This window comes from Neofelis nebulosa, chromosome 7 (assembly GCF_028018385.1).
Source record: "Neofelis nebulosa isolate mNeoNeb1 chromosome 7, mNeoNeb1.pri, whole genome shotgun sequence".
In the NCBI taxonomy this organism is placed as follows: domain Eukaryota; kingdom Metazoa; phylum Chordata; class Mammalia; order Carnivora; family Felidae; genus Neofelis; species Neofelis nebulosa.
In genome coordinates, this window is record NC_080788.1 from 146673740 (window position 1) to 146701504 (window position 27765).

The 27765-nt window shown below is 49.8% G+C and overlaps 1 protein-coding gene across 7 annotated transcripts in view; it reads left to right on the forward strand.

Annotated features, from left to right (window-relative positions):
• TDRD9 (tudor domain containing 9) overlaps window positions 1-27765 on the forward strand; it is a 113279-nt gene that overhangs the window by 13485 nt on the left and 72029 nt on the right. For 5 of the 7 annotated variants that reach the window (XM_058740435.1, XM_058740430.1, XM_058740433.1 and 2 more), the window contains exons 2-8: window positions 5807-5913; window positions 11360-11457; window positions 12682-12903; window positions 13846-13968; window positions 17197-17277; window positions 20086-20250; window positions 26050-26153. In XM_058740435.1, the coding sequence (XP_058596418.1) occupies window positions 5807-5913; window positions 11360-11457; window positions 12682-12903; window positions 13846-13968; window positions 17197-17277; window positions 20086-20250; window positions 26050-26153 (900 nt within the window). Of the gene's footprint in view, window positions 1-5806; window positions 5914-11359; window positions 11458-12681; window positions 12904-13845; window positions 13969-17196; window positions 17278-17521; window positions 17610-19096; window positions 19668-20085; window positions 20251-26049; window positions 26154-27765 lie in introns of those variants that run through there. The other 2 variants (XM_058740437.1, XM_058740436.1) reach the window with 2 other exon arrangements.

Here is a 27765-nt window from a genome sequence, read left to right on the forward strand (position 1 = left end):
AGAGTGACGTGTGCGGTCAGCCTACAGCCCTGTTCCTTACACGTGAGAAGCGGCCCGCTGTCGGCATCCATCGTCTTCACCGGGCAGGTTTTCACATCGCATCGTGTGCGGCGCTCCGAGAACGGAAGCAGTCGAGTTCGGCAGGACAGAAACGTCCTCGCGGATTTTCTGCCGAAGTTACGATGAATCCTGACACTTCTCCCTTTGAATAACCTCCTTGCTGTTGCTTTGATTTAAACATTTGTTGCCTCTGCGATGGTGACGGCAACGTCGGAAGTAGAGCGGCTGTGGAACACGAGCCACGTTCCTTTTCGGGGCCTTCCGTGGCTTCCTTCCCCTTCCTGCCGGCGCTGCCCCGGAGCGTGTCTTCCCGACACGTGTCGTCGTGCTCCCTCTGCCCTCAGAGTTGCTCACACAGACTCTGTCTTCTGAGATGTTCGTTCTCTCCCTTTTCCGTTTATCCACTTTGTAGTTCTTTATTCACTTTGTAGTTTGTTGTGGAGGTCGGGGAAGGCCTTTCTGGGGCCGGGGGGTGGTGGTCCTTGGGAGATTTGAAGATCGGTGAGCCTGGTGCGCAAAGAGCTTCTCAAGGACACCCCCGCCGCAGACTTCTCTGGCGCCTGTGCTGCCCCTGTGGCGCCTGCTCAGGTGTAGCCGTCACAGTTTCTCTTACGGCTCAGCTTCCATTCCACGCGCCTCCCTTCCGTCTTCCGCGTGTGAGCCTGCGTTTCTGGTGCTCGGGCTGTGCTGCTTATATTATTGTCACCGGTATGTTTTCTGTCCTGTCTGCTGAGATTGTTTGATTGAAGTAGAACTCAAGTATCAGTACAGTCGTGCCCCTGCTACCTTGTAGATGGACACCAGAAATATCCGTGGATCAGGATTTGTGGAGAAAGTACCTTCATGTTAATCCTTTCTGTTTATTAAGCTATAACCAGATTAACTTGGATTAAAAACAATTTTTTTTTAACGTTTAGTTATGAGAGAGAGACACAGAGCACGAGCAGGGGAGGGGTGGAGAGAGAGGGAGACACAGAATCCAAAGCAGGCTCCGGGCTCTGAGCTGTCAGCACAGAGCCCGACATGGGGCTCGAACTCACTGCCTGCGAGATCATGACCTGGGCTAAAGTCGGACGCTTAACCGACTGAGCCATCCGGGCGCCCCTAACTTGGATTTTATTAAACATTTTAGTACGTTGAACAAATGAGTTGTTTCTGAGGAACTGCAACCTCCAGGCATTTTGTGTGGAAGACAGAAAGCTTAAACTGTGATACTGGCCAGTTTCTTTTGGTCACTGTCACAATTTTCCAGGCTGCGTCTTGTTAGCTGAAGATTGTACCATCTCTCGTACTCACTGTGAGATCGCACTGTAGCATTTACAGGGTGAGCACGTAAACTTCTAAGGTGTGTAGAGAAGTGCATAAGAAAATAAGTCTGGAAAAACAAAATTTTGGAAACCTGAGGGCAAGCTGAGGAGCCAGGGACAGTGTTCGTGTTTACAGTCGGGGCCTCGTTAGTGCTCGGCAGCATTTGATAGCGGCGCAGGGAGGATTCCTCACCGGGAGGAGCCTGGTGGCCCGGCCCTCTGCTTTTAATTCCTTTGCTACTCGGTTTAAAATCCTGGATCGCTGCTGCTTCTGTCTTTTGGCTGTTAGAGATGCAGTTGATAAAATCATTTTAATTAAAACACACTAATGCGTGTATTTTTTTTTAATGTTTGTTTATTTTTGAGAGACAGAGCACGAGCAGGGGAGGGGCGGAGAGAGAGGGAGACCCAGAATCCGAAGGAGGCTCTAGGCTCCGAGCTGTCAGCACAGAGCCTGGCACGGGGCTCGAACTCACAGACTGCAAGATCATGCCCTGAGTCAAAGTTGGCTGCTTAATTGACTGAGGCTGCGGGGTACCCGACATTTAAAAAAAAATTTTTTTTAATGTTTATTTATTTTTTGAGAGAGACAGAGTGTGAGTAGGGGAGGAACAGAGAGAGAGGGAGACACAGAATCTGAAGCAGGCTCCAGGCTCCAGGCTCCGAGCTGTCAGCACAACCCAACACAAGGCTCGAATTCATGAACCGTGAGATCATGACCTGAGCCGAAGTCGGCTGCTCAACCAGCTGAGCCACCCAGGGGCCCCTTGTTCATAAGCTTTAGGTTACAGTTTACGTTAGTTTATTGATATTTTCCTTTTTGACTTTTCTTTTTTTGTGCTCTTGTTTATGAAGGCTTCTCTATTCCGGATTGTCAAGTGTAGGAGAACATTAGCTTTACAGGTGTAAAAAAGCAGGTGTCTGGGTGGTTGAATGGGTTTGGAAGTGATTTAAGGTTGGTGTGAGGTGTAGGGTCGGACACCCAAGTTGGATAGCCAGTGTCCAACTACGTGGCCATCGCTCCAGCCTGGAGATTTTCCCAGGTCTTCGCGTGCTGGGTAGTTGTGTGTGTCCTGGGCATCTTGAATGCTGTATTACGGGACCCGGGGGCTTGTTTAAATCTTCTGGGGACTGCAGCTGATCAGCCGTGTTCGGGTGGCAAATTCCCACCAGCCTTGCGTGAGGTTTCGGGATCTCTCCGGTTTTCAGAGCCCTCGCGCGCCACCCGGTCTGTCCTACAGGGTGCCACCTGTTGGCCATCCTGGAGCTCAGCCCTCAGTCATCAGTCCGTGGTGGGCTCTTTGGGGTCAGCGCATGCTTGTACGGCCCAGTGGCTTCTGGACGGCCTTGGGGGTCTCGCTTCCCCAGGTGCTCTCCTGTCCCTGAGGCAGCTCCCGGCCCAAAGCCTGCGGCTTTATTGCCCTGCTTCACCATGCGCTTCCTGCCGGTTCAGCTGCCGGCGTTCACATTCAGGGCCAAGCGATGGGAGGACCCTGGAGGAAAGAAGGCAGTGAGGGTCCACCCTACCCTCTGGGAGAGGATGTCTCCCCTCCTTAGAGTTTGAGGCTCTTGCTGACCCCTGGAAACAAAATCTGGGGACTGCCTTCACTTTGAACACGTGGGGTCCCCTTTCCTCCCTGAGGCACGAGAACTGCTTCTGGGGTGCCCTGTCTATGCCCGTGCTGTGTCTGCACTTGGGGACGGCAGAGTTAAATGATTGCAGATGCACCTCCGGTTTGCTTGCCGCTGCTCTGAATTGTGGTCGTTTTCTCCCATCTGCCCAGTACTGTGCTTTCAGGGACTCTGGTAACAGCTCACGTGCTCTGTCCTGGCTTTCTGGCTTCATTTTGAGGCACAGAGTGTGGCGTGCTCGTTTGGTCTTCCCAGGAGCTGGAACTGGGGAAACGTTCTCGACTCCTGTGTTTTCATACCCAGATCTAGTATGCTGGCATACGTATTCTTTCAAGATTTTATTTATAAGTAATCTCTAAACCCGGCACGGGGCTCGAACTCACAACCCCAAGATCAAGAGCCACATGCTCCACCAACTGGGACAGCCAGGCGTCCCCATGCCAGCATGTTCGAGTGGCTCCCCGCTCATGGTTGCCGCTCTGGTCCGAGCCCCGTCGTCTCTGGCCTTGGTTACTGTGCTCCTGTGTTCAGTGGTCTCCCCGCTTCTGAGTGCCCACCCCTGTCACTGCACCCCGCTTCACCCGGTCTGAGCCGTCCTGTTAAAATAGGAGTTTGATGTTGCTGTTTGTCTGTCCTGGCTCAAAACCCATCTCCCTCAGAGCAAAAGCCAAATCTCGGTAATTCGTCCCTGCCGGCAGCCTACCCCCTGCCCTTCCCGGTAACCAACTCCTGTTCCCCGTACCTCTGGGCCCCCCACCCTTCTCCTGGGCTGCCTCCGCCTCCCGCCTCTTGTGGCACACTTGCCTCAAGGCTGGCCTTTCCTGTGTCCTTGTTCAGGAGATCTTTCCCCTCCAGAGCTGCACGGCCCTTCGCTTCCTTTCCGCTGATCTTTGCTTTATTGTCGCCTTATCATCCTATTAATATTGCAGCCGCCCTCACCCCATCTCCTCTCCTGGCTGCACAGGTATTTTTCTCTGTGGGCTCATCTCTGAATGACATATTCTATGTTTTACTTTATTTTTCTTCTCCCAACTAGACTGTAAACTCCATGAGGACTGCCTGCCAGCCGCTTTATCCCAAGTGCTTAGAACAGCGCCTGGCACGGAGGCAGCCTTGAATGTTAATTTGCTCAGTGGATTAATGAGTAAATATCAGGTAAACAGTAACCAAAAGAATGTTGATGTAACTACTAATAGCAGGCTAGAGTAGGCTTTGAGGCAAATAGCGTGCTATTAAAGTAAACCTCAAATTTCAAGAATTGGTATTGTGCAGTCTTCTTTCTGACGGCAGGGCGATTAAATCAGATGCGGATAATGGAAACATGATTGGTAGCATATTTTGCATATCACACAGCAGTTGCCTTTTTTTTTTTATTAACATCTTGGACATGTTTGCCTATTAGCGTGAAGATGGCCCTGGCCGTCCTTAAAAAGATGCACACTGAGTAGGAGTGTGCCATGGCTTGGCCCTCCCTCTGACATTTGTTTTCAGGTTTTAACCATTACAAACATCGTCCAAAGGTACCTTTTCTCCCTGGAGTTCTCCATACCCTTAGCTTGAAACCTGTACCTCCAGGGGCGCCTGGGTGGCGCAGTCGGTTAAGCGTCCGACTTCAGCCAGGTCGCGATCTCGCGGTCCGTGAGTTCGAGCCCCGCGTCGGGCTCTGGGCCGACGGCTCGGAGCCTGGAGCCTGTTTCCGATTCTGTGTCTCCCTCTCTCTCTGCCCCTCCCCCGTTCATGCTCTGTCTCTCTCTGTCCCAAAAAATAAAATAAACGTTGAAAAAAAAATAAACCTGTACCTCCATATCATTGGTGAGTGTGTGTATCTGTTATGTCTCCTTCACTAGACGACACTTTCATGAGGACAGGGACCTTGTTTTGTTTACTGCTGCACCTCTAGTGTCTAAGTTCCTCCGATGTGCTGGGTGTTTGGTAGATATTTGCTGACTAAATGAATGCTCCCATGTCCGTGCACGTGCTTCCTTGTCTGCATGTTGAAATACTTCTCTACGGAAGACACCGAGGGGGAAATTTTGGTTCAGATACTGGCTGGTTGCCTTTCAGAATAACAAAAGTCTTAACTCATTTACCACTCCCTGCAGTGATCTAAGGATATTCAGTCTTTCTGCTAATATGAAGGGGGAAATACTGGTCTCTCACTCTTTCGTTTTTTTAATTAAAAAAATTTTTTGGAGAAAGGGTACGAGCAGGGGAAGGGCTGAGAGAATTCCAAGCAGGCTCCACTGTCAACACGGAGCCTGACGTGGGGCTTGAACTCATGAACCATGAGATCATGACCTGAGCCGATATCCAGAGTCAGATGCTCAGCCGACTGAGCCACCCAGGTGTCCAGTTCCTCCCTGCTTTAATTTGCACTTGGGTGGTGAGAAGATGGGGAGTTGAGCATATTTGCATTTGAAAAAAAATTTTTTTAATGTTTATTTTTGGGGGAGGGAGAGAGAGAGAGAGAGAAAGAGAAAGAGAAAGACAGAGAGAAAGAGAGAGAGAGCACAAGTGGGGGAGGGACAGAGAGAGAGGGAGACACAGAATCCATAGCAGGCTCCAAGCTGTCAGCACAGAGCCCGATGCGGGGCTCAAACTCATGAACTGTGAGATCATGACCTGAGCTGAAGTCAGACACTTAACTGACTGAGACACCCAGGTGCCCTTTATTTGCATTTGTTGAACGACCATTTGCGTGTTTTCTTCTCTGACTTAAGTAGAAGTAACTATTCAAGAATTCTTGTAGCACATGGGATTTCTTGGCTTTTTGGAAATAGCATATTAACGTTTAATATTCTTTTTAGGCCACTTAGCCGAAAGAGCTCAGAAACGGAGTATATTGACAAATACAGACAGCTTGAAGCACAAGAATTTGATATGTATGGCAGTGATCAGTCAACCAGTAGGCCAGGTAAATGGGTATTTTTAAATGTTTAAAATCTGCTGCATGAGTTGTTTACAGTTTAAAGTGTTACATTCTTTAAAGTTTTTAAGAAATGTGATATTTTGGTCAACAAAGAATCCATATTGCTTGTTAATTCAAGATGTTTTTTTGAGTGGGTGAGTATATGTTGGGTTGTAAAATAGTCACTTTTCTCTCTCTTTTTTTAAAAAAGTTTATTTATTTTGAGAGAGAGCGCGCACGCATGCGAGCTGGGGAGGGGCAGAGAGAGAAGCCCAAGCAGGCTCTGTGCTGTCCGGGCAGAGCCCGTTGTGGGGCTTGAACTCATGAACGGTGACCTGAGCCAAAATCAAGAGTTGGGACACTCAACTAACTGAGCCACACAAGTGCTCCGTTTTTTTCTTTTCTTTTTTAAATTTTATTTATCTTTTTATTTTATTAAAAAAAAATTTTTTTTTAACGTTTATTTTTGAGACAGAGAGAGACAGAGCATGAACGGGGGAGGGTCAGAGAGAGAGGGAGACACAGAATCCGAAACAGGCTCCAGGCTCTGAGCTGTCAGCACAGAGCCCGACATGGGGCTCGAACCCACGAACCGTGAGATCATGACCTGAGCTGAAGTCAGACGCTTAACTGACTGAGCCACCTCGGCGCCCCTGTTTTTTTTCTCTTTTAAACGTAGTTCTTAAATAGTCTGTTCTTTTGTTTTAATTTTTTTAATGTTTACTTTTGAGAGAGAGACAGAGGGAGAGAGAGAATGAGTTGGGAGGGGCAGAGAGAGAGGGAGGCACAGAATCCGAAGCAGGCTCCAGGCTCTGAGCTGTCAGCACAGAGCCCGACGCGGGGCTCGAACCCACGAACCGTGAGATCATGACCTGAGCTGAAGTCAGACGCTTAACTGACTGAGCCACCTCGGCGCCCCTGTTTTTTTTCTCTTTTAAACGTAGTTCTTAAATAGTCTGTTCTTTTGTTTTAATTTTTTTAATGTTTACTTTTGAGAGAGAGACAGAGGGAGAGAGAGAATGAGTTGGGAGGGGCAGAGAGAGAGGGAGGCACAGAATCCGAAGCAGGCTCCAGGCTCTGAGCTGTAGCACAGAGCCCGACGCGGGGCTCAAACCCATGAACCTTGAGATCATGACTTCAGCTGAAACCAAGAGTCGGACGCTTAACCACCCAGGTACCCCACCGCACTGTCTCATTCCGTTTTGTTTTCTCATTGTTTGGGTCCCTGCATAGATTCAGGTTTATTTCTCACCTTAAAGCAAAAGCGCGTGGAGTTCCTTGCCTTTGTGTCTGTGTTCTTGCCTTGCTGTTGGCTTTGGCCTGGTGTTTCCTCATTAGGTGCTGTTTGTATATTTCAGCTACTGTCTTTAGCTCTCTCAGGAGGAATAGTCGTCTGGACGGTCTGGTAGGTTAACATCAGAAGTGATAGTTCAAAGTGCGTGCGCCCCTTGGTCCAATGTGTACCTCTGCTAAAAATACAGAGCTGGACGTGGCCGAGCATCGATTGCTTCATTGCTAATCTGTGGGGAGCCTCGGAGGTCTCATGAATGTCAGCGGACAGGGATTGGCGATTTTGCCTGTGCAGCAGACCACAGTGCGGTCCAGTAGAAGCACGAAGGAGCTGTGTGTGTGTTACTGTGCAGAGACCTCCATCCGCTCGTATTTCCCTTTGCGGAGGCGCGTTCGTTTTCAGATGACTGTGTGATGCGATCCTTCTTGTTACGCCCGCATGGCCTGACCTGGGGCACGCCACCTGCCACTCCTGGAGCAGGCCACACGGGATTGCCGCTGCTGGAAAGTAGCGAGGTTACGATCGAATGCCTGCAGTTGGAGGCATCTGCTCTAGTAACTTTTGATTTGGATTAAGATTTGGAACTGTTTGCTTTCTCTGTCCCTGGCATCTTCATGCCTTTGGAACTTTTCACCAGGCAGTTACATAAATTATAGCTTTGGCTGTATTCCAAGGATTCATTCAACAGCCAGTGTTTATCAAGGTGTGTGCCAGGGACTGTGTGAGGCCTGGGAATATGGTAAGTAGTAAGACCTGGTCCCTCCCCTCGCAGAGATTATCACTTAATCATGTAGTTATGCAGATTCATGCTTGTGGAGATGAGTGCTCTGAAAGACAGCTGTATGGGGGCCTGAGACCAGGGTTTCTGACTTGAGCTGGGGTATCGGGAAAGGTAACAGTCGAGCTTAGAGCTGACGGATGATAGACGTTACCGGGGCAGCACGGGGATCAGGGAGGAGGGAACGTGCGCCGGGGGTCTGTGGCGGACGAAACCCTGGTGCCCCAGACTTGAAATGGGCGTTGTTGTCGGAGAATCGAGAGTGGCGGTGGGCAGGCCTGGGCACAGGCAGTTGTAGGCTGGATAATAGGCCCCCCGAAGAGGTCCGATCCCTAAGCCCCAGAACCTGTGACTGTGTTAGCTCACAGGGGAAAGAATCCTTGCAGCTGTGATTAAGTCACAGTGAAATGGCGAGGGGGAGACTGTCCCGGCAGGCCCTGTGTGATCACAGGGCTCTTACGAGAGGGGGCAGGAGGGTCACAATCAGTAGGAGGAGATGTGACTGTGGAAGCCATAGGTTGGAGTGATGTGGCTTAGTGAAGAGAAACGAGCGGTTTCTAGTTTTTTTCCAGTTCATGTAAAAACATTTTAATGTTAATAACTCAGGGTAAAAAGATCACAGGAAATAAAAATAGCGAATTGTGAGGTTGAGGTATTTCTCACGGCACTTTTGGATTATACTTTGTCATATGTAGTTTGCTGATTTGCCCTGAATTATCCATTTTGTTTTCTTAGAACTTAATCATGATGCTTTGCCTGGTCACCTCCCTTTGTTGCTGATGTACAGATGAGAGAGCCTCGTGGCCACGAACATCTCCCTGTTTGGTTTCCTGTCCCCTGTGGCGGTGGACGTGGAGGCAGGACTTGATTTGTGCTGGGTGTGCTTCAGCCAGTGACCTAGAAACGTCCAGCCGTGTTTGTGTTCCGTGGAGGAAGGCGTAGGGTTTGGACGGTAGAGTTAAGACTTTCAGAATTCTCTTCTTGTACGGCTTCTGTCTTTAAGTAACAACCTTCAAAATGCACGTAATCGAGGAACGTAAGTCACATCAGTGGTGTCCAAGTAATGGCTCGGTCAGCATCTCGGCGAACCACGTCTTAAAGTCGCTTGGCAAACGACACGGCTGCTGCCTTTCTGTGTTTCTGAGTCCCCCCGCGCTTCTCACTCCTCACTTCTTACTCTGTTCCCACTGCTTGTTCTTCCGTCTTGTCTTACAGTGGAGCCCCTGCTGCCGAGTGGACTCTCCTCCCTCTCCTGTAGTACGTGAAAAAAGCCCTGTGGCTGATTGACAAACCTACTGGCATCACGCGTGGGAAAGTGTTTATTTTTCGCCTATTTTTGTAAACATTATGTTCTTAATTTGTGGGCTGGCCTGGATACCCAGCCACCGTTCAGAATTCCAGATAACTTAATGAACTGTTGGAGCCATTTTTAAATTAGGACCGGTCCAGACATTAAATTTTGCTCCAACTCAGTGTTTGGCAGGTAGTGTGGTTAATTACTTCTAAGGACTCCTTAGTCAAGAGAGCTTCTGGAAGGGGTGAGACCAAGAGTAGGTGTACCACCTGGGAAGGCAGGGTGGCATTGGTGATGGAGTTCTTCAAAAGCTGAGAGGAGATAGGGCACCTGGGTGGCTCAGTCGGTTGAGCATCTGACTTTGTCTCGGGTCGCGATCTCAGGGTTCGTGGGTTTGAGCCCTGCATCAGGCTCTCCGCTGTCAGTGTGGAGCCCTCTTCGGATCGTCTGTCCCCCACCCCCTTCTCTCTCCTCTCCCCTGCTGGTGTGCATGCTTGCTCGCTCTCGCTCTGTCTCTCTCAAAAGTAAACATAGAAAAAAAATGTAAAAGCTGAGAGAAGTGATGGGAGGAAAGCAAGACAGGGCAGCAGAAGGACAGTGCATGTTTTTGAGAGTCCGGTGGCCTTCTGTGCACTGACGGGAAGATTGGAGCTGTTGAGGGCACGGCTTGGGGAGTCCTCCTTCGGCCATGGCCCCTGGCGGCCTAGGAAGAGCGTTGCTGTCTACAAAGAAGCCACCTTTGCCCGAAAGATTGTAACAGGTCTGACTGCTCTGTTTTGTGAATTCAGAACAAGTGCTACACACTTTGATTCAAATATAGGAGAATAGCTGTATTTTAATTTATTATTAGATTAGTTATGACGCTGCGAACACGTGAATCAGGTGAGAAAGGACGGTGGCAGAACACAGGATGAGGAGATGTTGGGGCAGAGAAAGGAAGGGCTGGGAGGAAAAGGGGAGACGGGCATCGGGGGAGAGATGCCGAAGAAGGGGAACAGCTCTAAATTTGAAGCGGCGGGAGCCTTAAAAGTTTGCTTTGGAGGTAAAAGTTTATTTCCCGATGAAAGCTTGCGTCCTGTGAATTTTGATGCCTGTCAGTTCGTCAGGTCATGACCCGAGGCCGGACAGGGTGTTTACAGGAGGTGCTGGTGGTCAGTGCCGCAGTCGGCCTCTGTGTGGGCAGTCGGGCCCCCCTTTCAGGGTTCCTGGAGCTCCTGAGCGGCACTCGTCTGCTACCAGTGTATTTCAGCAGTAAGGAGCTACCCCTTAATGAATCGGTGCATTCTACTGAGATCTCAGATCACGTCTGTTCTTTAACCATTTTAGTACTGTTAACCTTAAAAATAAAACTGCCAGTTATTTTACCGGCAAAGAGATGGATTTCTCTGGGAAGAACAGATCATTTTAATCCAGGACAAGCAAGCTGCCAAGAAACCAAAAGCAAGTCCTGAGAACAAAGGACAGGAGACTCTTTTGGGAGGGCAGGGGGACGGGAAGAGCGGGGCTGTTGTAAACAAAAAGTCCATTGGAGTGAACTGGGAATTGTAAGTATAGAGGTTTCTCAGTGGCTGAGCTGGGACAGACTCTCATTGGCTGGGCTGTTGCCGGGGGGAAGAGGAAATCTTCCTTCTTCCTGCTGGGAGAGTAAGACCGTATCCTTGAGCAAGGTGCGTCTCTTCCTGTGGGTCTGTGGTGGGCAGGGAGTGGCGGGCGTGAGGGCTCCCCTGCGCGCGCGTGCCTCCTGATGCCATTCCACACGAGGTTCCCTTTGACTACTTTTCACATTACTTTTTCACCGTGTGCTTTGTAGGTCTTTTGTCTTAGAAGGTGGTGCTAGGCCTACCGCGATGATGGCTGTGATGGAGGTGTAAGAGTGTGCCCAGCTTGTGTAAATGATTCATCACGGGTACGGAGAGAATCTTCTAGTTACGCTGCTTGTGGTGTTAGCCTGCAGAATGTACTTCTGCATTTGTGGTCACGTGCGTGCTGGGTTTGTAGATTAGACATAACTTCGGGTTGTTTACTGTTTTTTTTTTCCAGACACATAATAGTATTTTTTGTCTTGTTTTGTTTTGTTTTTTGAATACAGGTCCAAGGCCATCTTTGGCTAAATTAAGCAATGTGGCATGCGTCCCAGAGACAACTTACAAATATCCTGATTTGCCTATAAATCGATGTAAGGACGAGGTAAAGTTATTTTTGTCGTGATGTAATTTTGCTGTTTAAATAAATTTCTGAGGCCCAACATTTTGGGCTACAGCTGGAAAGTGACGAGGTGCCAGGCAAGCATCCGTGGTGTGTGCCGGACTGTGGGGCGGCCGGAGGGTCCTGTGCCTCGGCCGTGCGATGACCGTGCTGATGGTCTTTCTTTGGGCTGTGCTTTAATGTGTTCAGCCTTCCCTCTGAGATAGCTGTCAGTAAACACCTGTCCCCAGGAGAGCTGCTGCTTGAAAAAAACTCACCGCCAAGTGTTTTTATACAGTAATAATGCCCCCTGGCCACCGTTCTCTCCAGCATTCCGCTGGCCTGTTAACTGATTGATCAATCACCGATACATCTTGTTATCGACAATGCTGGGCCGCATATAGCAGCAAGATGATCACGCTTTTAATTAGCTACCTGTTATTAAGCCACGTTAGAAATAAGCGTACTGAAGCCTTTATTTAATGTACTAGTAGAGGATGAGTTACAGGTAAAACGAAACCGCAAATGTTCCCGATTTAAGTTTTGTTTTGTTTTGTTTTAGTGAGTCATGCAATGTCTGCAGAGTAGACCTACTCTAATTTTGGGGGCCGCTACTCAAATTAGACGGTGTTCCCTGACCGTAGCAATTGCTAGAGAGAGAAGAGTTCAGATAAATTTAGGGTGGAGTCAGGGAGTGGCAGGCAGGAATTGGACTGGAGTTTTAAAAACGCTGTGTACGGTCTGGGAGTGGAAAACGGTAGAAGTTAATTATTTGAAAATGCATCTGCGGGATTTCAAATGAAATGTTAAGACCACTTGAGGTGATGGCAGCAATGCTTTCGTGTTTCTCAGAAGAATTATGTAAGGTTCGTTACAAGATTTAAAAATACTAGACATTTAAACTTAGCGAGAGCTCTAGAAATTGGTGTTTTCATCTCTGCATAAAGACACTGAGCCCTGGGGCCCCGTGGCTGCCTTGGCCTGGCTCTCCAGAGCCATGAGCTGTTCCTGTTCACAGCAGTCACAGTGGTTTTCAGGGTGGCAACCATTTGCAGCCTTCGTGCTCTTTTGTGACGGTTAGATGGTTACGTAATAATTTAACTTTTACAGATGAAAGGAAAATAAGTCCCAAACATCCTCCCCGGGTAAAGTTTTCGGTTCGTAGATAATGCCGTATGTCATCGTTACCTTTGTGGCAATCTCAAAAGAATTTTTCTTAAATTGTAGGTTATTTCTCTGATAGAAAGTAATTCTGTGGTGATTATACACGGTGCCACGGGTAGTGGCAAAAGCACTCAGCTGCCACAGTATATCCTGGACCATTACGTTCAGCGCTCTGCCTACTGCAACATTGTGGTCACCCAGCCCCGGAAGATAGGGGCCACCAGCATCGCCAGGTGGATCAGCAAAGAGCGCGCCTGGACGCTCGGTGGTCTGGTGGGCTATCAGGTGAGGCCGGGAGCAAGCCACCTCTTTCCTCGTGAGTGTTTTATTCTGTAGAAGTCGACGGTTTCTGCTGGAAATTGAAATGAAGCCAGTTGCTTACAAGGCAGACCTGTGGTGTAATGTAAAAAACAGTGAAACTTGGGGCGCCGGGGTGGCTCAGTCAGTTGAGCAGCTGACTCTTGATTTTGACTCTGGTCGTGATCCTGGGGTTGTGGGATTGAGCCCGGGTCGGGCTCTGCTCTCTATCTCTCTCCCTCTGCCCCGCTTTCTCTCTCTCTCCCCCTCTGCCCCTCTCCCCTGCTCTCATGCGTTCTCTCTAAAAAAAAAAAAAAAAAAAAAAAAAAAAAAAAAAAAAAAATGTTTAAAAAGCAGTGAAACTGAATTTTTTGATAAGAACTTCAATTTCTTTCTTGGTTGAATACAAAAGGAGCCAGAATTCTGAGACTCATGGTTTTTGTGATTTTATCTTTGTACGTAGATGTCTTCATACACCATGGTCTTAACATAAAAATGGTACAGGCAGTATGACTAGATAAGCCACGTTCCCCCCACCCCCTGAAAAAGAGAAGGAAAAAAATCATCTTGAGAATGATGTTTTTTTTTTTTTTTTTTAAGTTTTTTTTTTCTTTAATGTTTATTTTGAGAGAGAGAGAGAGGGAGACAGACTCCCAAACAGGCTCTGCACTGTCAGGACAGAGCCCAGTGTGGGGCTCGAACTCAGGAACCGTGGATCGTGATCAGGGCCAAAATCAAGAGACGCCGAACTGGCTGAGCTACCCAGGTGCCTGAGAAGGACAGTTTTAACTTAGAGCCTCTAGTTTTTATTCCCTTTCTTACTTACCTCCAATATGGAGGTCCAGTGTGGACATAGCCTTGTTGGTAGTTAAATGTGAACCATTGAAACCTGAAAGTTTTCTCCTTTTTCTTTTCCTTCTCTGCTTTTAGGTAGGGTTAGAGAAGATAGCAACAGAAGACACCAAGTTAATTTATATGACAACGGGAGTCCTGCTTCAGAAAATAGTCAGTGCGAAGAGTTTGGTGGAGTTCACCCACATCTTCATCGATGAGGTGCGCACTTCTTGAACACAGCTCTGCCCTTACGCTCGTGTTCTTATTTTGTAAGAGAACAGACAATGTGCAAATTATTGTAAACGTTCCCTCCTTGTAAAGTGTCGTGCCGTGCCGTTGGTCTGTATCTGCTTTATTCTATTGCTAGATGTTGATTTTGTCTTTTTTGTTGGCGCTTAGCTCTAAAACACAGGTGTGGAGGTTGAGGACTGTGACCAGGTTCCTTGATTAAAGCGGGGTTGGCAAACTCCAGCCCTCAGGCCCAATTTGGCACCTGCCTTCGTACATAAAGTTTTATTGGAACACAGTTTGGCTGGTGCTAAAGAGAGGCGTGGCTGCAGCAGACACCACGCTCGGCAAAGCCGGGCGTCCTCACTACCTGCCTTTTGCAGTAAAAGTCTGCTGAGCCCTGGTTTAGAGTGTTAGTCACATCAGACACTCAGAAGAACTTTCATTGTATGCAGGTATTTTCCATCTAGTAAAATGAGGACAGTCATGCTTTTTTTAAGAAAATAAAGTACACGTGAGATACTGATATAGTCTCCTTTCTTAAGAAGCTCTAGTAAAGAGTCTTTGTGCCAGTCTTAGCTCTGGATTTTTCTCAGGATGGAATATTTGATTGATTTTGTTTATATTTTAAAAGAGTTTTTTTTGCGGTGGGAGGATGTTGTGTTGAGTTTTCTTTCCCGGGAGTTTTGGAAATGCCTGACCCCGCAGTCTTGACTTTTAAAGCCCGTCAGTAATTACGCCTTTCTGGAGGCATGAAAAACATCGGCGAAGAGCTAGGTTTGTAGAAGGTTGGAGACGGGGCTAGAGACAGAGGCTGACGTGAAACTGCCCGGGCGGCTGTGGAGGGTCAGCGTTCCACTCTGTTGAAATGCGTGTGATGGTCAACAGCACTCAGACCTACTGGAGGAGGGGCCGAGCAGGTGCATTTGCTAGCGTGTGCGCAGCTAAACGTGGTTTTACATTACCAGGAGACGTTTGGGAGAGTGGAAGGTAGGAAGACGATCTCTTGTCCTTTGCAAAACAGCGTGACGTACAGTCTGGCTCAGGGTTTTTCTTTATGATGGTTATTTTTGAGTGTCTTTAGATTAGATAGAGATGAAATGCAATTTCACGGGCAGTGTATCCAAAGGTGCCATTACCCAGTACGTAATACTTCCCGGAGCCTTAATACTACAGGCTGGCGACAGCAAACGGCCTTGTGGGGTTCGCCCTGGGCAGTTCACTCAAGAGCTCTGCTGCCGGTGCCCCCATTTATTTTCTGTGTGTCCGCGGTCTTTCTGACCATTGACTGGACTTGTACACACGTCCCTGAGTGGTGAGGACACACCTGTCCTCCCGCGTTACTGACTTCGTTCCTTCCCGGAGCAAGGGCCTGTCCCGCAGGGGAGCCATGGCTAGCGGAGGCTGTCTTGTCACCCTGCCACCACACCTTCTGGCTCTGCACCTGTGTCCCCTGCACCTAGTAGGCATGCTGATAATTACCTGCCTCAGCGAAGAATGGATTGGATATGCTTGAAATTTTAGGTTTATAAGCAATATTGTTCCTAAATAGTGGGATGATTTGAATTTCAAAGGCAATCTAAGAGCAAAGGTTGAAGACCGCCAGGCTGTTGAAAACGGGATGATAATGGTTTTAACTTGTCAGCTCTTGAAAAAGAATAAAGTGGCTTCAGGTAACCATTCCTTCAATAAGCATTTTCCAGTACCGGCCTCATCGGGCAGAGATTATCAACACATGACTGGTGGTGTCTCCCTTCAGCCACTCTCCCGGGGAGACAGATCCCTGCTGAGGTGTGTGTTGGCCGGTGGCAGGGAGAGGACTGTGGGGTCCTCGGGGCAGGAGAGGGAGGCCGGACGGCCCCGAGAACCTGGGGAGAAGCCGGGTCTAGAAAGTCAGGGTGTGGTGGCCGCGGGGAACTGAACGCTGAGGAGAAGTCACTCGGGGGCTCTTGGCTGATGAGAGCCTTTATTTTTCTTTCTCGAGTAGGAGACGGGATGTTTGTGCTGAGGTGTTCCGGAGTCTGGTGATAGAATGAAATAAGGATTAGATTTATAATGGTGTCCCTGGGATGCCCAGCCATTCATGTGAACGTTAAATACTTTTCAGGCGCTGTTTTTCTTCTCTTTTCCCTGTCCCGCTCCCCCACGGCTCCCCTTCGGTGGGGAGTGAGGAAGGAGTGGGACCAGGGGCAGATGTGGCTGTGGAATAATGACTGGGCCTGGACACCAAGGGGAAGAGCGCCCCCGCCTTTGGACTCGGCGGCCAGTCTCTCCACTTTGGCGGCAAAATGTCCCAGAATCGAATCTTACTGTCCCCTTGTGCGTTGAGTAACCCCGGCTGAGTGACAGTTCTTGTGGAAAAGCAGCCCCACGTGACCCACACGTTTGCCGTTGGCTGGCCTGGGGCCGGCAGAGCAGGGGAGGTTGAGGGAGCTGTGGGTCCCTGGGGGCCCTGCCTGCCTCGCCGGGGGCGGGGGGGGGGGGGGAAGGTAGAGGAGGGTGGGGACGGGGCTGCTTTCCCTGGGCTGCAGCTCCCGCGCCAGCTCCCCAGGGTGACCCCGAGCGCCTGCAGCTCCCCCTGGTGCCCTCGGCTCCCAGCCTCCGTCTGCTTGCCCGTTTGTGGCTGACCTGACCGTGCCACAGCCAACCCGGCCCACCCTCGGGCGCCACGGTTCTGCGTCTCACGGAGCGGGCACGCTGGCCTCAGCCTCCGCCCTGTGCTCACTTGCCAGCCTGAGTGCAGCTGGAGACTGAGGGGAGCGTGTGGTTGGCAGGGGAAAGCAGAGGAGGTGGGGCCGGCGGCTGTCTGTGCCGGGGACGGGTGGGGATGGTTCCGCTGGACTCCGTGACCCCGGGGGGCACCACTGGCATTGCACGCGGGACCAGAGATGCTAAGTTCTCTGCCCAGAAGCCCCAGAGAGAAGGCCCCAGAGAGAAGGCCCCAGAGAGAAGCACCGAGGGGGAGGAGACCCACCCGGGCCTCCTCTGTGCCCTCTCGTTCGTGGGCCAGGCGGCCCGGCTTCCTCTTAGCCGGGAGCGCCGGCCGGTCCGTCCTGAGGAAGCGCGTTTAGCGGAGCCGGCTGCCGCCCCCCCTCCCCCCCCCCCCCGCCTCCTGGCGACCCGCCGTCGAGCCGCTTCCGCCTCGGGGGGGGGGGGGGGGGGGGCGGTCACGTGCGTTGCTGGCTGCCACGTGGGGCGCCCCACTTTTCTATATTGCAGGTACACGAACGGACTGAAGAAATGGATTTCCTGCTGTTGGTAGTCCGCAAACTTCTGAGAACAAATTCGCGTTTTGTGAAGGTAAATCTGATTTCCTGAGTAACAGGAATATTCAGGGTTAAGGTTTATGATTTGGATTTGTGTCTCTTCGTTTTTTCAGAAACCATCGAAAGCAGTGACTCTTGACATTTGTTGTCGCGTGTCCTCCTCCACGTCTTGCCAGGAAGCTGGCTCCAGGGCATTCCCTCAGGATGGGAGTGTGGAATCTTTTTTTTTTTTTTTTTTTGGATTATTATGTTGCATTAAATTCGGAGATTTTCTCCAGGCAGAAAGTGATGTGATGGTTGTTGACTCTAATGAAATACTGAGTGTTGGATCACTGCTTTTGGTTGAATAATTACCACAGTTCGGAGGTATGTGACTGCATCTGCAGTCTTTGTTCTAAAAACGACACCAGAAGAGGAATTGAGGGTTTTTTAATTAAAATTTTTTTATACAGTATATTTATTTTGGAGAGAGAGAGCGTGAGTCAGGGAGGAGCATAGAGAGAGAGGGAGAGAATCCCAAGCAGGCTCCAGGCTGTCAGTGCCCAGCCCGGCGCGGAGCTCAAACCCGCGGACCGTGAGAGCGTGACCTGAGCCAAAGTCGGACGCTTAACTGAGCCACCCAGGCGCCCTGAGGACACGAACATTTTGAGGACAGTTCTGTGCGCTGTTTTAAAGACTTAGGTTTTGAGTTGACTGAAAGTCCGTGGGGATGGCGATCGCTGTTTGCATCACGTGAACTAAAAGGAGGAGGGCGTGAACTCGACCGAACCAGCGGAGGGTTGTGATAGTTACGTGTTCCCCATGTAGGCCACCCTGTGTGTGGGGAGCAGCTTCCGAAGGGTGGCCGCGGCTGGAGTGTGGCCCCGTGGAAAGGGCTGTGACGGGCTTTGCCGCTGTTGGAAAGCAGTTGTCTGCCAGTCTTCCGTCCGTTCATCTGCTTAGGGAAGCATCTCTTGGGACTCCGCTCCCAGGATGAGACCCGTCTGCCTCAGAAGGCTCACCTGGTGGGCGCCAGACAGATGGAATCTGAAAATGGTAATCGTGTCACTGCTTGACACGATTGTAGCACGAATGCAGGAATTTGGCTGTTCTGTTCCTTTTTTGGAATCTTAAAGATGACGTTAAAGATTGTTCAACAGTTTGGGACCTTTTGGTTGTCATCTTAAGACTTTTCATTTTGGGGCGCCTGGGTGGCTCAGTCGGTTGAGTGTCTGACTTTCAGGTCACATGATACCATTGAAATGATGGAAACTGAAGAAAAATTGGAAACTTTAAATAGTCTAACATATCAGCATAAATTTCTGTAACATGCAAATTACTTAGTCATTAGGAATTACTACTTTTTTAAGACTTTCTTTTTAGGGGCACCTGGCTGGATCAGTCGGTTAAGCATCCAACTCTTAGTCTCAGCTCAGGTCTTGATCTCAGGTCTTGATGGTGAATTTAAGCCCCACACTGGACCCTGCGCTGGGTGCGAAGCCTCCTTAAAAAAAGTCTACCACATTGCTGAAAATGGTGGGCAGGAATTTGGTTCCCATTATAAAAATGGTAGGAAAGCATTGGTTAGTTTCAGTATTTTCTTCATTTGTTAAACCTATGAAGCAGAATATTTTCTGGGCCAAGAAATGAGAAATCAAGTTATAGATGGCATTATACTGAGTTTTTTGAAATGCTCAAAAATTCTCTTTTTTTTAGTACTTTTTAAAAAGAGAGTTGCTGTCAGAGACTTAGATTCGGGAGCGTGGGAAGATGGGCCTGAAGGTCTCCCCTTCCTCTGCCACACAGACCCTTAGAGGTTCGCTCTGGGCCGTCCCCACACCTGCTGGCCCCGCTGTCACTGTTGGCTGATCACACTCAGGTCAGTCCCACCCTGGCGTCTTGAGCAGGCTGCCGAGTTGTCTGTCTGGAGGAGAGGCTGGTGGCAGTGAGGAGTCTCGATGGCCTTGAGCGGTCCGGTCTGGCCTCATGTCCACATGCCGCCTCAACCGAACAGAGGCCCCGCACGCCATGAGCCTCACTGTCCCTCGGAAGACAGCTTAGAGAGCCTCTGCCGGGACCGAGTATGCCCCGTGGGGGCCACTCTTACACCCACATGGATTCTCAGAGGCTTCCTTCCAACCTGAAGCAACTCAGCTTAAATGAGTTCTGGTTAATATGCTTTCTACCATTTGGATCTAACATCTTAGGGGAAAATACACGTATTCTGTTTACACGGTAACGCATCGGGTCGTCGGCAGCCAGCCGAGAGTTGGGTTTACCCCCGGTGAGCATCTCAGAGACTGGCGGATGGCGCGTGTCCTTCGTGGCACTGCTGCCTTGTCCGCTGCACGTCTGGGGTGCTGTGGGTGCTGCTCCTGGCTTTCACACAGAGTTTCCCACGGAGGACATCCCATAGTTGCTTCCTGGCACAACTGACCACTTGTGGTGGGTCCCCAAGCCTCTGTGTCCTGCTTCGGTCTAGGCTGGTTTCTCTCTGCCGTGGCCCTGGGACCGACTGCTCCAGATTGGTGGCTTAGAGCCGGGGTTTTCTGGCTCCGCGTCTGCCTCTTTGCTGTTCTGCTCCCTGGCGTTTCTGTAACACCTCATCTAGTAACTTGCTTGTTTTTGCTTTTGTTTTCTGATGCAAAGGTTCCTTTTAGATAAGTGGTCATAGGTTAGCTTTATTGTAGTCTCTCACTTGATAAAATAATTTAGGAGAAGTAGTAAAAGTTGGTTGTCTCTGAGCATTCGTTCAACTGTAATAATTTGTACTCCATTAAAGATTACATCAATGTATCATACTGAAGTTTTGAAAATTACTAAAGCAGAAGACAAGCTTGTTCTGATGGTTTCTCTTCTGCAGATAATCCTCATGTCGGCCACCATCAGTTGTAAAGAGTTTGCAGATTACTTTGCTGTTCCTGTCCAGAACAAGATGAACCCTGCGTATGTTTTTGAAGTGGAAGGAAAGCCCCATTCAATCGAAGAGTATTATCTTGATGATTTGGGGCACATTCATCACGGCAGGGTATGTTGGAAGGCATTGTTTCTTTCATAGCGAATGTGCCTTTGTGTCCGAGTGAGCCCGCACTGGTCAGCTGCAATTGTAAGACTGTACGAAATCCAAGCTGGGAGATGGTGCGGGCTGGGGCTGGAGACGGACGGGTCGGGAGAGCTCCGAGTTTGTTGCTGTGAACCGTGGGCATCGAAACACATTGTACGCTCCTGTGAAAGTTGTTGGATTGGTTTTACACTTTGTTGGTGAAAAGTAAAATGTCAGATTTTGGTCAGCTACAAAATTGTAGATTCAGTTGAGAGTGGCAGGTAGTTTTATTTCAAATTTTACTTTGATTAAAGTGCTTCTTATAATACAAATTGCGGTGCTCTCAATTGAAGGAGGAGCGTACTGACGGTGAAGGACCGGGATGATACATCCTTACGAAAAGTTGCAGTTGATTTGACATTATTTTCACGTGGGTAATACATTTACAGGGTTCAAAAATCAAAAAGAGGTTTATGAGCAGGTATAAACTCTCTCCTTCCCCCTCCTGTCCTCTGCTCAGCTCCCCTGCCAGCGAGAGGAAATCACTGTCACTGATTTCTTAGGAATCGTGCTGTAACTCTGAATGTCTATATGAGCAGATACAAATGTGCGGTTTCTCCCTTTACGGAAACAGCAGTGCCCTCGGTGCACCTTGCCTTCTCGTTCTGCTTTTCGTGTCCTTTCCCGTCTCTCACAGCTTATTCATTCTCTTTTTAGAGCTACATTCTGTTCTCTCATGTCCGTATCCCACTAATCTCCAGTATTTCTGGCCTTTTTCTTTTTTAAGTTTCTTTATGTATTTTGAGTGGGGGAGGGGCAGAGAGGGAATCCCCAGCGGGCCCTGCACTGTCCGCACCGAGCCCAACGTGGGGCTCCACCCCATGAACCGTTAGAGTGTGACCTGAGCTGAAACCAAGAGTTGGATGCCTAAACCGGCTGATCCCCCCAGGTGCCCCTGGTCTGTTCTGCTTAAAAGCAGTGCTGCGGGAGGAGACTGTGCGCTCCCGACGGTGCGTTCAGAGGCTGGGCTCTCTCTGCCTTGTTACTGTCGACATTTGGGGCCGGTTCTTTGTGGTGGGGGCTGCCCTGTGCACTCACTGTAGGATGTCTAACAGCGTTTCTGGCCTTGATCCGCTAGCTGCAAGTGGGGCCCCCACCGTGACCACCAACAGTGTTTCCAGACGGTCCGTGGGCGGTCGGCTGCCCCCTTGAAGACCCCTGTGTAGGGTACGCCTTGTAGGAGACAGTGTCTGCTGGTGGAATTGCTGGGTCAGGGGGTGTGTGCACTTGCGATTTCGACGGACGGTGCCAGGCTGCTCTGTGTAGGAGTTGGACTCTTAGCACAAACGGTTGTGATGTGGAAGTAGACTGTAGCCTCGACGATGGTGAGCCAGCCGACTGGGTTCCACCTAAGGTAAGAAGACACATCTTGTCAAAGCTATTACAGTGGAGGGAGGCCAGCGATGGCCACTAAAACGTGGCACGTCTTTTTTTCCAACTTTGTGGATGACAGTATTTCAAAAGAACAGGAAAGTTACAAGAATTTTCTAGTAAACACCTCTCTGTCACCTGGATTCTGAAGTTCACGTTTATAAAAGACTGTCGGAACCAAGAAACTAACTGATATATTATTAGAACTAAAGTTGTATTTATTTGGATTTTACTGGTTTTTCCCTAATTTCCTTTCTCTGTCTCAGGGTCCCACATTGCTTTGAGTCGTCATGTCTCTGTAGGCTTCTCTGGGCCGTGACGGTTTCTCAGACGTCTCTTATTTTTGATGACCTTGACGGTTTGTAGGGGTTCCGGTCAGGTATTTGTAGGATTCCCCACTGTTAGAATTTTTCTGATGTTTTTCTCACGAGTAGACTTGGGGCTATGGATCTTGGGGAGGCAGACCACTGGGGTGAAGTGCTGTATTGTCACGGGGGGACCTCCAGCGTGGCCTGTCACTGGTGATGTTGGCCAAGGAAGTTTTTAAAAAAAATTTTTTATTTGTTTTTGAAAGAGAGACAGTGTGAGCAAGGGAGGGGCAGAGAGAGAGAGACACAGAATCTGAAGCAGGCTCCAGGCCCCACTCTGTCAGCACAGAGCCCCACACGGGGCTTGAACCCACCAAACTGTGAGATCACAACCTGAGCCAAAGTCAGATGCTCAACCGACTGAGCCACCCAGGCGCCCCTCCTGGCCAAGGAAGTTTTAGCCAAACTTCTGCCCTACAGTGTTACTGTCCCTTCCTTTTTCTTTTGTGTATTTGTATGTGTTTACCTGTTTCTTTGCTCATTGCCTGTTTCCCTCCCCCCCCACCCCCACCCCCACCCCCACCCCAGTGAGATGTAAGCAGCATAAGAGAGTCTATCCTTTGCTGCTTGGACACAAGTCACTAGTTGCAGCCCGTATTCAAGGTGGAGGGGAGAGGGCACTTCGTCACATTTTAAAATTTTGTACTTTCTGGCCCCTTTTGGAATGTGAACGTACCGATGGTTTTACAAGTCTTTCCAGCTGGCCGTTGTGTGTTGGAATCACGTAGATGATTGCTCGTGGGTGCCCTGTGGAGTTGGGTCAGGCCTGGGCACCTGCCCTCTGCTCCCGTGTGGGCGGGGCAGCCTGGACTCCTCTCCAGCCAGGGGCTCGTGTTCTCCAGGCTGGGAGAACCCAGTTTTGGCATTTGCATACCCAGTATCCTGTTCTTGGTACTTAATAGGTACTCGGGAAATATTTCGGTGAATGAATATATTAACATTAAGCCTTATAAAAGCGGTATTTTGTATAGATTCTGCTATATAGTTTTTGGAGTCAGAGGAGTTTTAAAAATTCCAGTTTTGTTATTGTTACTACTCCCTGGGCACACCATCTAACGTTACAGGGGAGAAGCAGCGTTCCTTCTGCGGACACCAGCCTTTCTCCCTTCCTGCCTTCTTAGGGACCTTTTCTGATTGACGGTTGCCCCATCCTTGCTTTTTTTTTTTTTTTCTTTTGTAATGTTTACTTTTTTTTTTTTTTTTTAACATTTATTATTTATTTTTGAGACAGAGAGAGACAGAGCATGAACGGGGGAGGGTCACAGAGAGAGGGAGACACAGAATCTGAAACATGCTCCAGGCTCTGAGCTGTTGGCACAGAGCCCGACGCAGGGCTCGAACTCACGGACTGCGAGATCATGTCCTGAGCTGAAGTCGGACGCTTAACCGACCGAGCCACCCAGGCGCCCCTGTAATGTTTACTTTTGAGAGAGAGAGAGAGAGAGAGAGAGAGAGAGAGAGAGAGCGCATGGGTTGGGGAGGGGCAGAGAGAGAGGGAGGCCCAGAATCCGAAGCAGGCTCCAGGCTCTGAGCTGTCAGCACAGAGCCTGACGTGGGGCTCGAACCCACAGACCACGAGATCATGACCTGAGCCGAAGTTGGCTGCTCAACCAACTGAACCCCCCCCAGTGCCCCAACACCCTCCTCGTGTTACCTTTCCTAGTGCCTTCTCCACTGCCCCTTACCTGTCCCCATTTCATCAGAACTGAGTCTCTCTCGTCTTAAAAAGCACCCTCACGAGGTCCCGTGTTTCTCTCCGTGGTCTGGCTCCCACTGCCCCTGTTCTGAGATGGCATTTGTCAGGATCACTAGCGACTTCCTTAAGTTGAGAGTCCTCTGCCCCAAACTTACCATGACCTCCCTGTAATATTTGACACCTTTGGCCAGTTTGGTTTTCTTGAAAGTCACCCTTCCCTTGAGGCCAGTGTTGCCCTTGTGGTCTTTCTGTTGCCAACCCTGGCTGTTCTTTTCAACGTCCTCTGAAGAGGTCTTTTCACTACTTATCTTCAACATTTTTGTTTTCACCCTCCCCTTAGAAATGAGACGGGAGGGAGCGCCCACGATGTGTAGCTTTAGTCCGGAAGCAGAGCTGAAGGAGAGTGTGGCCCCACCCACCACTCCCCACGCCTTCCCGCCCTGGACAGGGCTTTTATAATCCTGTTCACAGTTGGGCAGTAACCCACTTCAAGGGGATCACGAGGATGGTGAGGCAGGTTGAGGTCCCCGTTCTGCTCCCCGATGGTGCCTGGCCGTCTCGGCATCGTTCGTTTCCTACCGTCTGCAGCGCCCGTTCTGGCACGTCTCTCGCCCTCCTCCTGGGACCAGCTGGCCGGCCTCGGCACCGCAGGCTCGTGGTGACGGCAGACGCGCAGGGCTCCAGCCTCTCCTGGTGGGGCAGAAACACGAGCTTCCGCCTCCTTCTCTTGACAGCGTCACGGTCGTTAGTTCGGCGGAGGAGTGAGTCTCTCCGTTTCCGCCTTCGTGAATTCATTCCCTCCACGTTTCTGCCCCTTCCCCTGCTTTATCTTTTGTCGGAGTGCATCGACTGAGCGAGTGGGCCCGTTTGCTCTGAGCGCACTGTGCCGTCTGGGGGAGCAGAGACCTCGTCTGTCGTCTGTTGTTTGCCCCTGACTCTCACACGTGGTGGGGGCGAGGGCAGCCGTGGATCAGCGGGCCCGTGACCCACCTCACGGTTCCCGTCGTTACCCGTGTGACGCCTGCTGGGAGAAAGCGGGGCTGTATCTGGTGTCTTGTCTTGTATTTAAATGATATTCTTTGGGTTTGGATTCTAGAACACAGTGAAGTTACTTCTGAATTGGTGACGTACCTTTTCCGTGGCTTACTGGTTTGTAGAAAAACCGTTCTGATGGGTGTGAATGCCACTGTTGGGGTTTGTGAAAACTAAGCTTCCTTTCTATTTGTTTTGTACGTTTCTGTTACGGTTATCGTTTGGATAAAGTAGAAAGTCGTTCCAGGTAAAGATAGAATGCTCCTTCACAGTTATTGATGAAATAAAAGCCGGTTTGTTACTCTTACGTTAGTAGGATCGTACTAATAATGAAAAATGGTTTCTTACCAGCTGACTTAATTTACTCTAAAAATGGGGGGAAAACTTTGCATCTGTGGCTAACTACTTACCACCTGTAGACTTCTGATGTGTTTTCCACAAAGTTGAGTGCAGTGCTTTGAGCATAGTACTTGATAAGTAAGGTTATTAAATACACCAAAAAAGCTTTCTTACTCTTGGTGCAAAAAAACCCCCGATATGGCTATGAAAGAGATTTTCTGGAAATTATGCCATAACTGTAGTGCCGGATGTTGTAGAGAGACTCTTCCACAGTGGTGGCCTTGGTTCCATGAAGCCGTCAGCTCAGACCAGTGATGCCAACCTCACTGGGGGAGGGTAGCGGGGGGTGGGTTTGCTGCTGCGGTTGACCTCCCGCATTCTGCGGAGGTGTCTGGAGGGCAGTTTTAAACGAGCTGGGCTCGTTAGTTTTGTTTTAGTATGTGATTAAAAGTAGTCTAGTGACCCGTGCCCTGGCACATGGGTGACTTCGGCATTTTCTTCCTATAAGTTGGCAGATGTAACGGGGTGTTAGCCTACCCCGGTCCTTGTGACGGTGGTGGCGGTGATGTCTCAGGACTTGTTGAGACGGGCGCCTGACGGCAGGGGCGCCGGCGCTGGGTTCTGTACGCATCTGGAGCTGCTCGCTCTGTCTTCGAACTAGGTTTCCCGACAGACGTCCCACCTCTGTGTGTCTGCGCTCTGAGCGCATCAGCGCCCCAGTGACAGGGACAGGGGGTGAACTCGTCCGTACCGTGTCCGTTGGGGCCTGGCGCTCGGCAAGCGTCCGTGTATTGGCTGCTGACAGTACTCTTTTTATTGGGGTGTTAAAGTGACGCACTGAAGAGAGTCACCTGTCTGAACCCAGAACCCCTTGTAATCCTGTTCTGATCTTCCGGCCTTTCCTTTTCCTATGTTTAGCTTTCTCCTCACATCCCGGAGGAGCCGGTGATTACTAAGGACATATACGAAGTCGCTGTCTCCCTGATCCAGATGTTTGACAACCTGGATGTGAAGGAGAGTGGGTAAGAGACGCTCCGCTTGGCAGCGTGCTTCACGTGCGAGTTCTAACGGTTCGCTGTTTGTTTAGAAACCGTTTAGTGTTTTTATAATGTTAACACGTAACTGTAGATACCTTCTCTAGTAGTCACTGTGTAGATTTTAAAATAAAGTTGGTACATTGGCCATTTTTTTTTTTTACTGGAAATTTCCACTTTAAAGTAGCAAGACCAACTACAGTTTTAAGACTTGACAGTTTTAGAAGCCAGCAGTCACAGCCTAAAGAGAGAATGGCTTCCAGACATGCTGAGTCCTGTCAGTCCTAGTCTGAGGCAGGTGGAGAGGACCGCGCTAGGAGAAGGTGTCGGGAGCATTTCCTTGCCTTGGTTTCTGTTTGTTAAGAAGATACGGGGGGCGCCCTGGGGCTCAGTCGGTTGAGCGTCCGACTTCGGCTCAGGTCGTGATCTCACAGCTTGTGAGTTCGAGCTCCGCATCAGGCTCTGTGCTGACAGCTCGGAGCCTGGAACCTGCTTCGGATTCTGTGTCCCCCCTCTCTCTCTGCCCCTCCCCAGCTCATGCTCGCGTGCTCTCTCTCTCTCTCTCTCTCTCTCTCAAAAATAAATAAACATTAAAAAAAAAAAGAGGAAGATCCGCTCCCCACCCTAAGGCTCCTTGGTCACCCGTTTGCTCACGTGTTTAGCTGGACCTTTGAAGCGGAACCTGTTTTCCCTTAAGAGCAACTTCAGGTTATCAGGGGTGGTTGGAGTCTATGATATAAAAAATGCTGTCATTACGTTCTGAACCCTCCCTGTGTTCGTTTCCTGTGGCTCGCAAATGCAGTTGCTGTGTCAGAATGACAGACCCGGACGATGTAGAGTCCGCCTCCTCGCGGCAACCGGAACGTGACTGCGGGCCGCCTGTCCTTCCAGGCCCGACGCGCACGTCCATGCCTCCCTCCTTTTACTGTCGCTTGCGAAGTACAGACATCTGTGAAGCGTAAAGTCACTCGTCTTGCGGTCCCCCTGAACACTGCCTGAGAATGAGCGGGCCGTCATCCAGTCCCGTCCCCCACAACCTGCATGCAGTTGTGTTACTTTAGCTGTTTCTGAGCTCCTTCAAGTTTTGGTCTTTCTTTCTTTCTTACCTATGTTAAAAGATTTCTTTCTGGCTTTGATTTTTTTTTTTTTTTAATTAGAGAGAGAGTGCACAGGCAGGGGAGGGGGCAGAGGGATCGAGGGAGAGAATCTTAAGCAGGCTCCCTGCTCTGCACAGAGCCTGACGCAGGGCTCGATCCGTGACCCGTCGTGACCTGCGTCGAAATCAAGTCGGACACTTAACCGACTGAGCCAGCCAGGTGCCCTTATGGATTTTGTTTTCTTTTAAATAGACTTTATTTTTAGAGCAGTTTTAGGTTCACGGCAACGTTGAGGAGTAAGTACAGTTCCCACGTGCCCGACATAGTCACAGTGCCCCCTACCGTCGGCGTCTTGCACTGGAGCAGTACCTTGTTGACACATCATCGTCGCCCCCCAAGTCTGCAGTGTAGGCTTCACTGATGGCGTGCATTTGATGGGTTTCGGCAGGCCTGTGATGGTGTGTATCCGGCATGGTAGTATCCCGCCCCCAGATCCTGTCTGT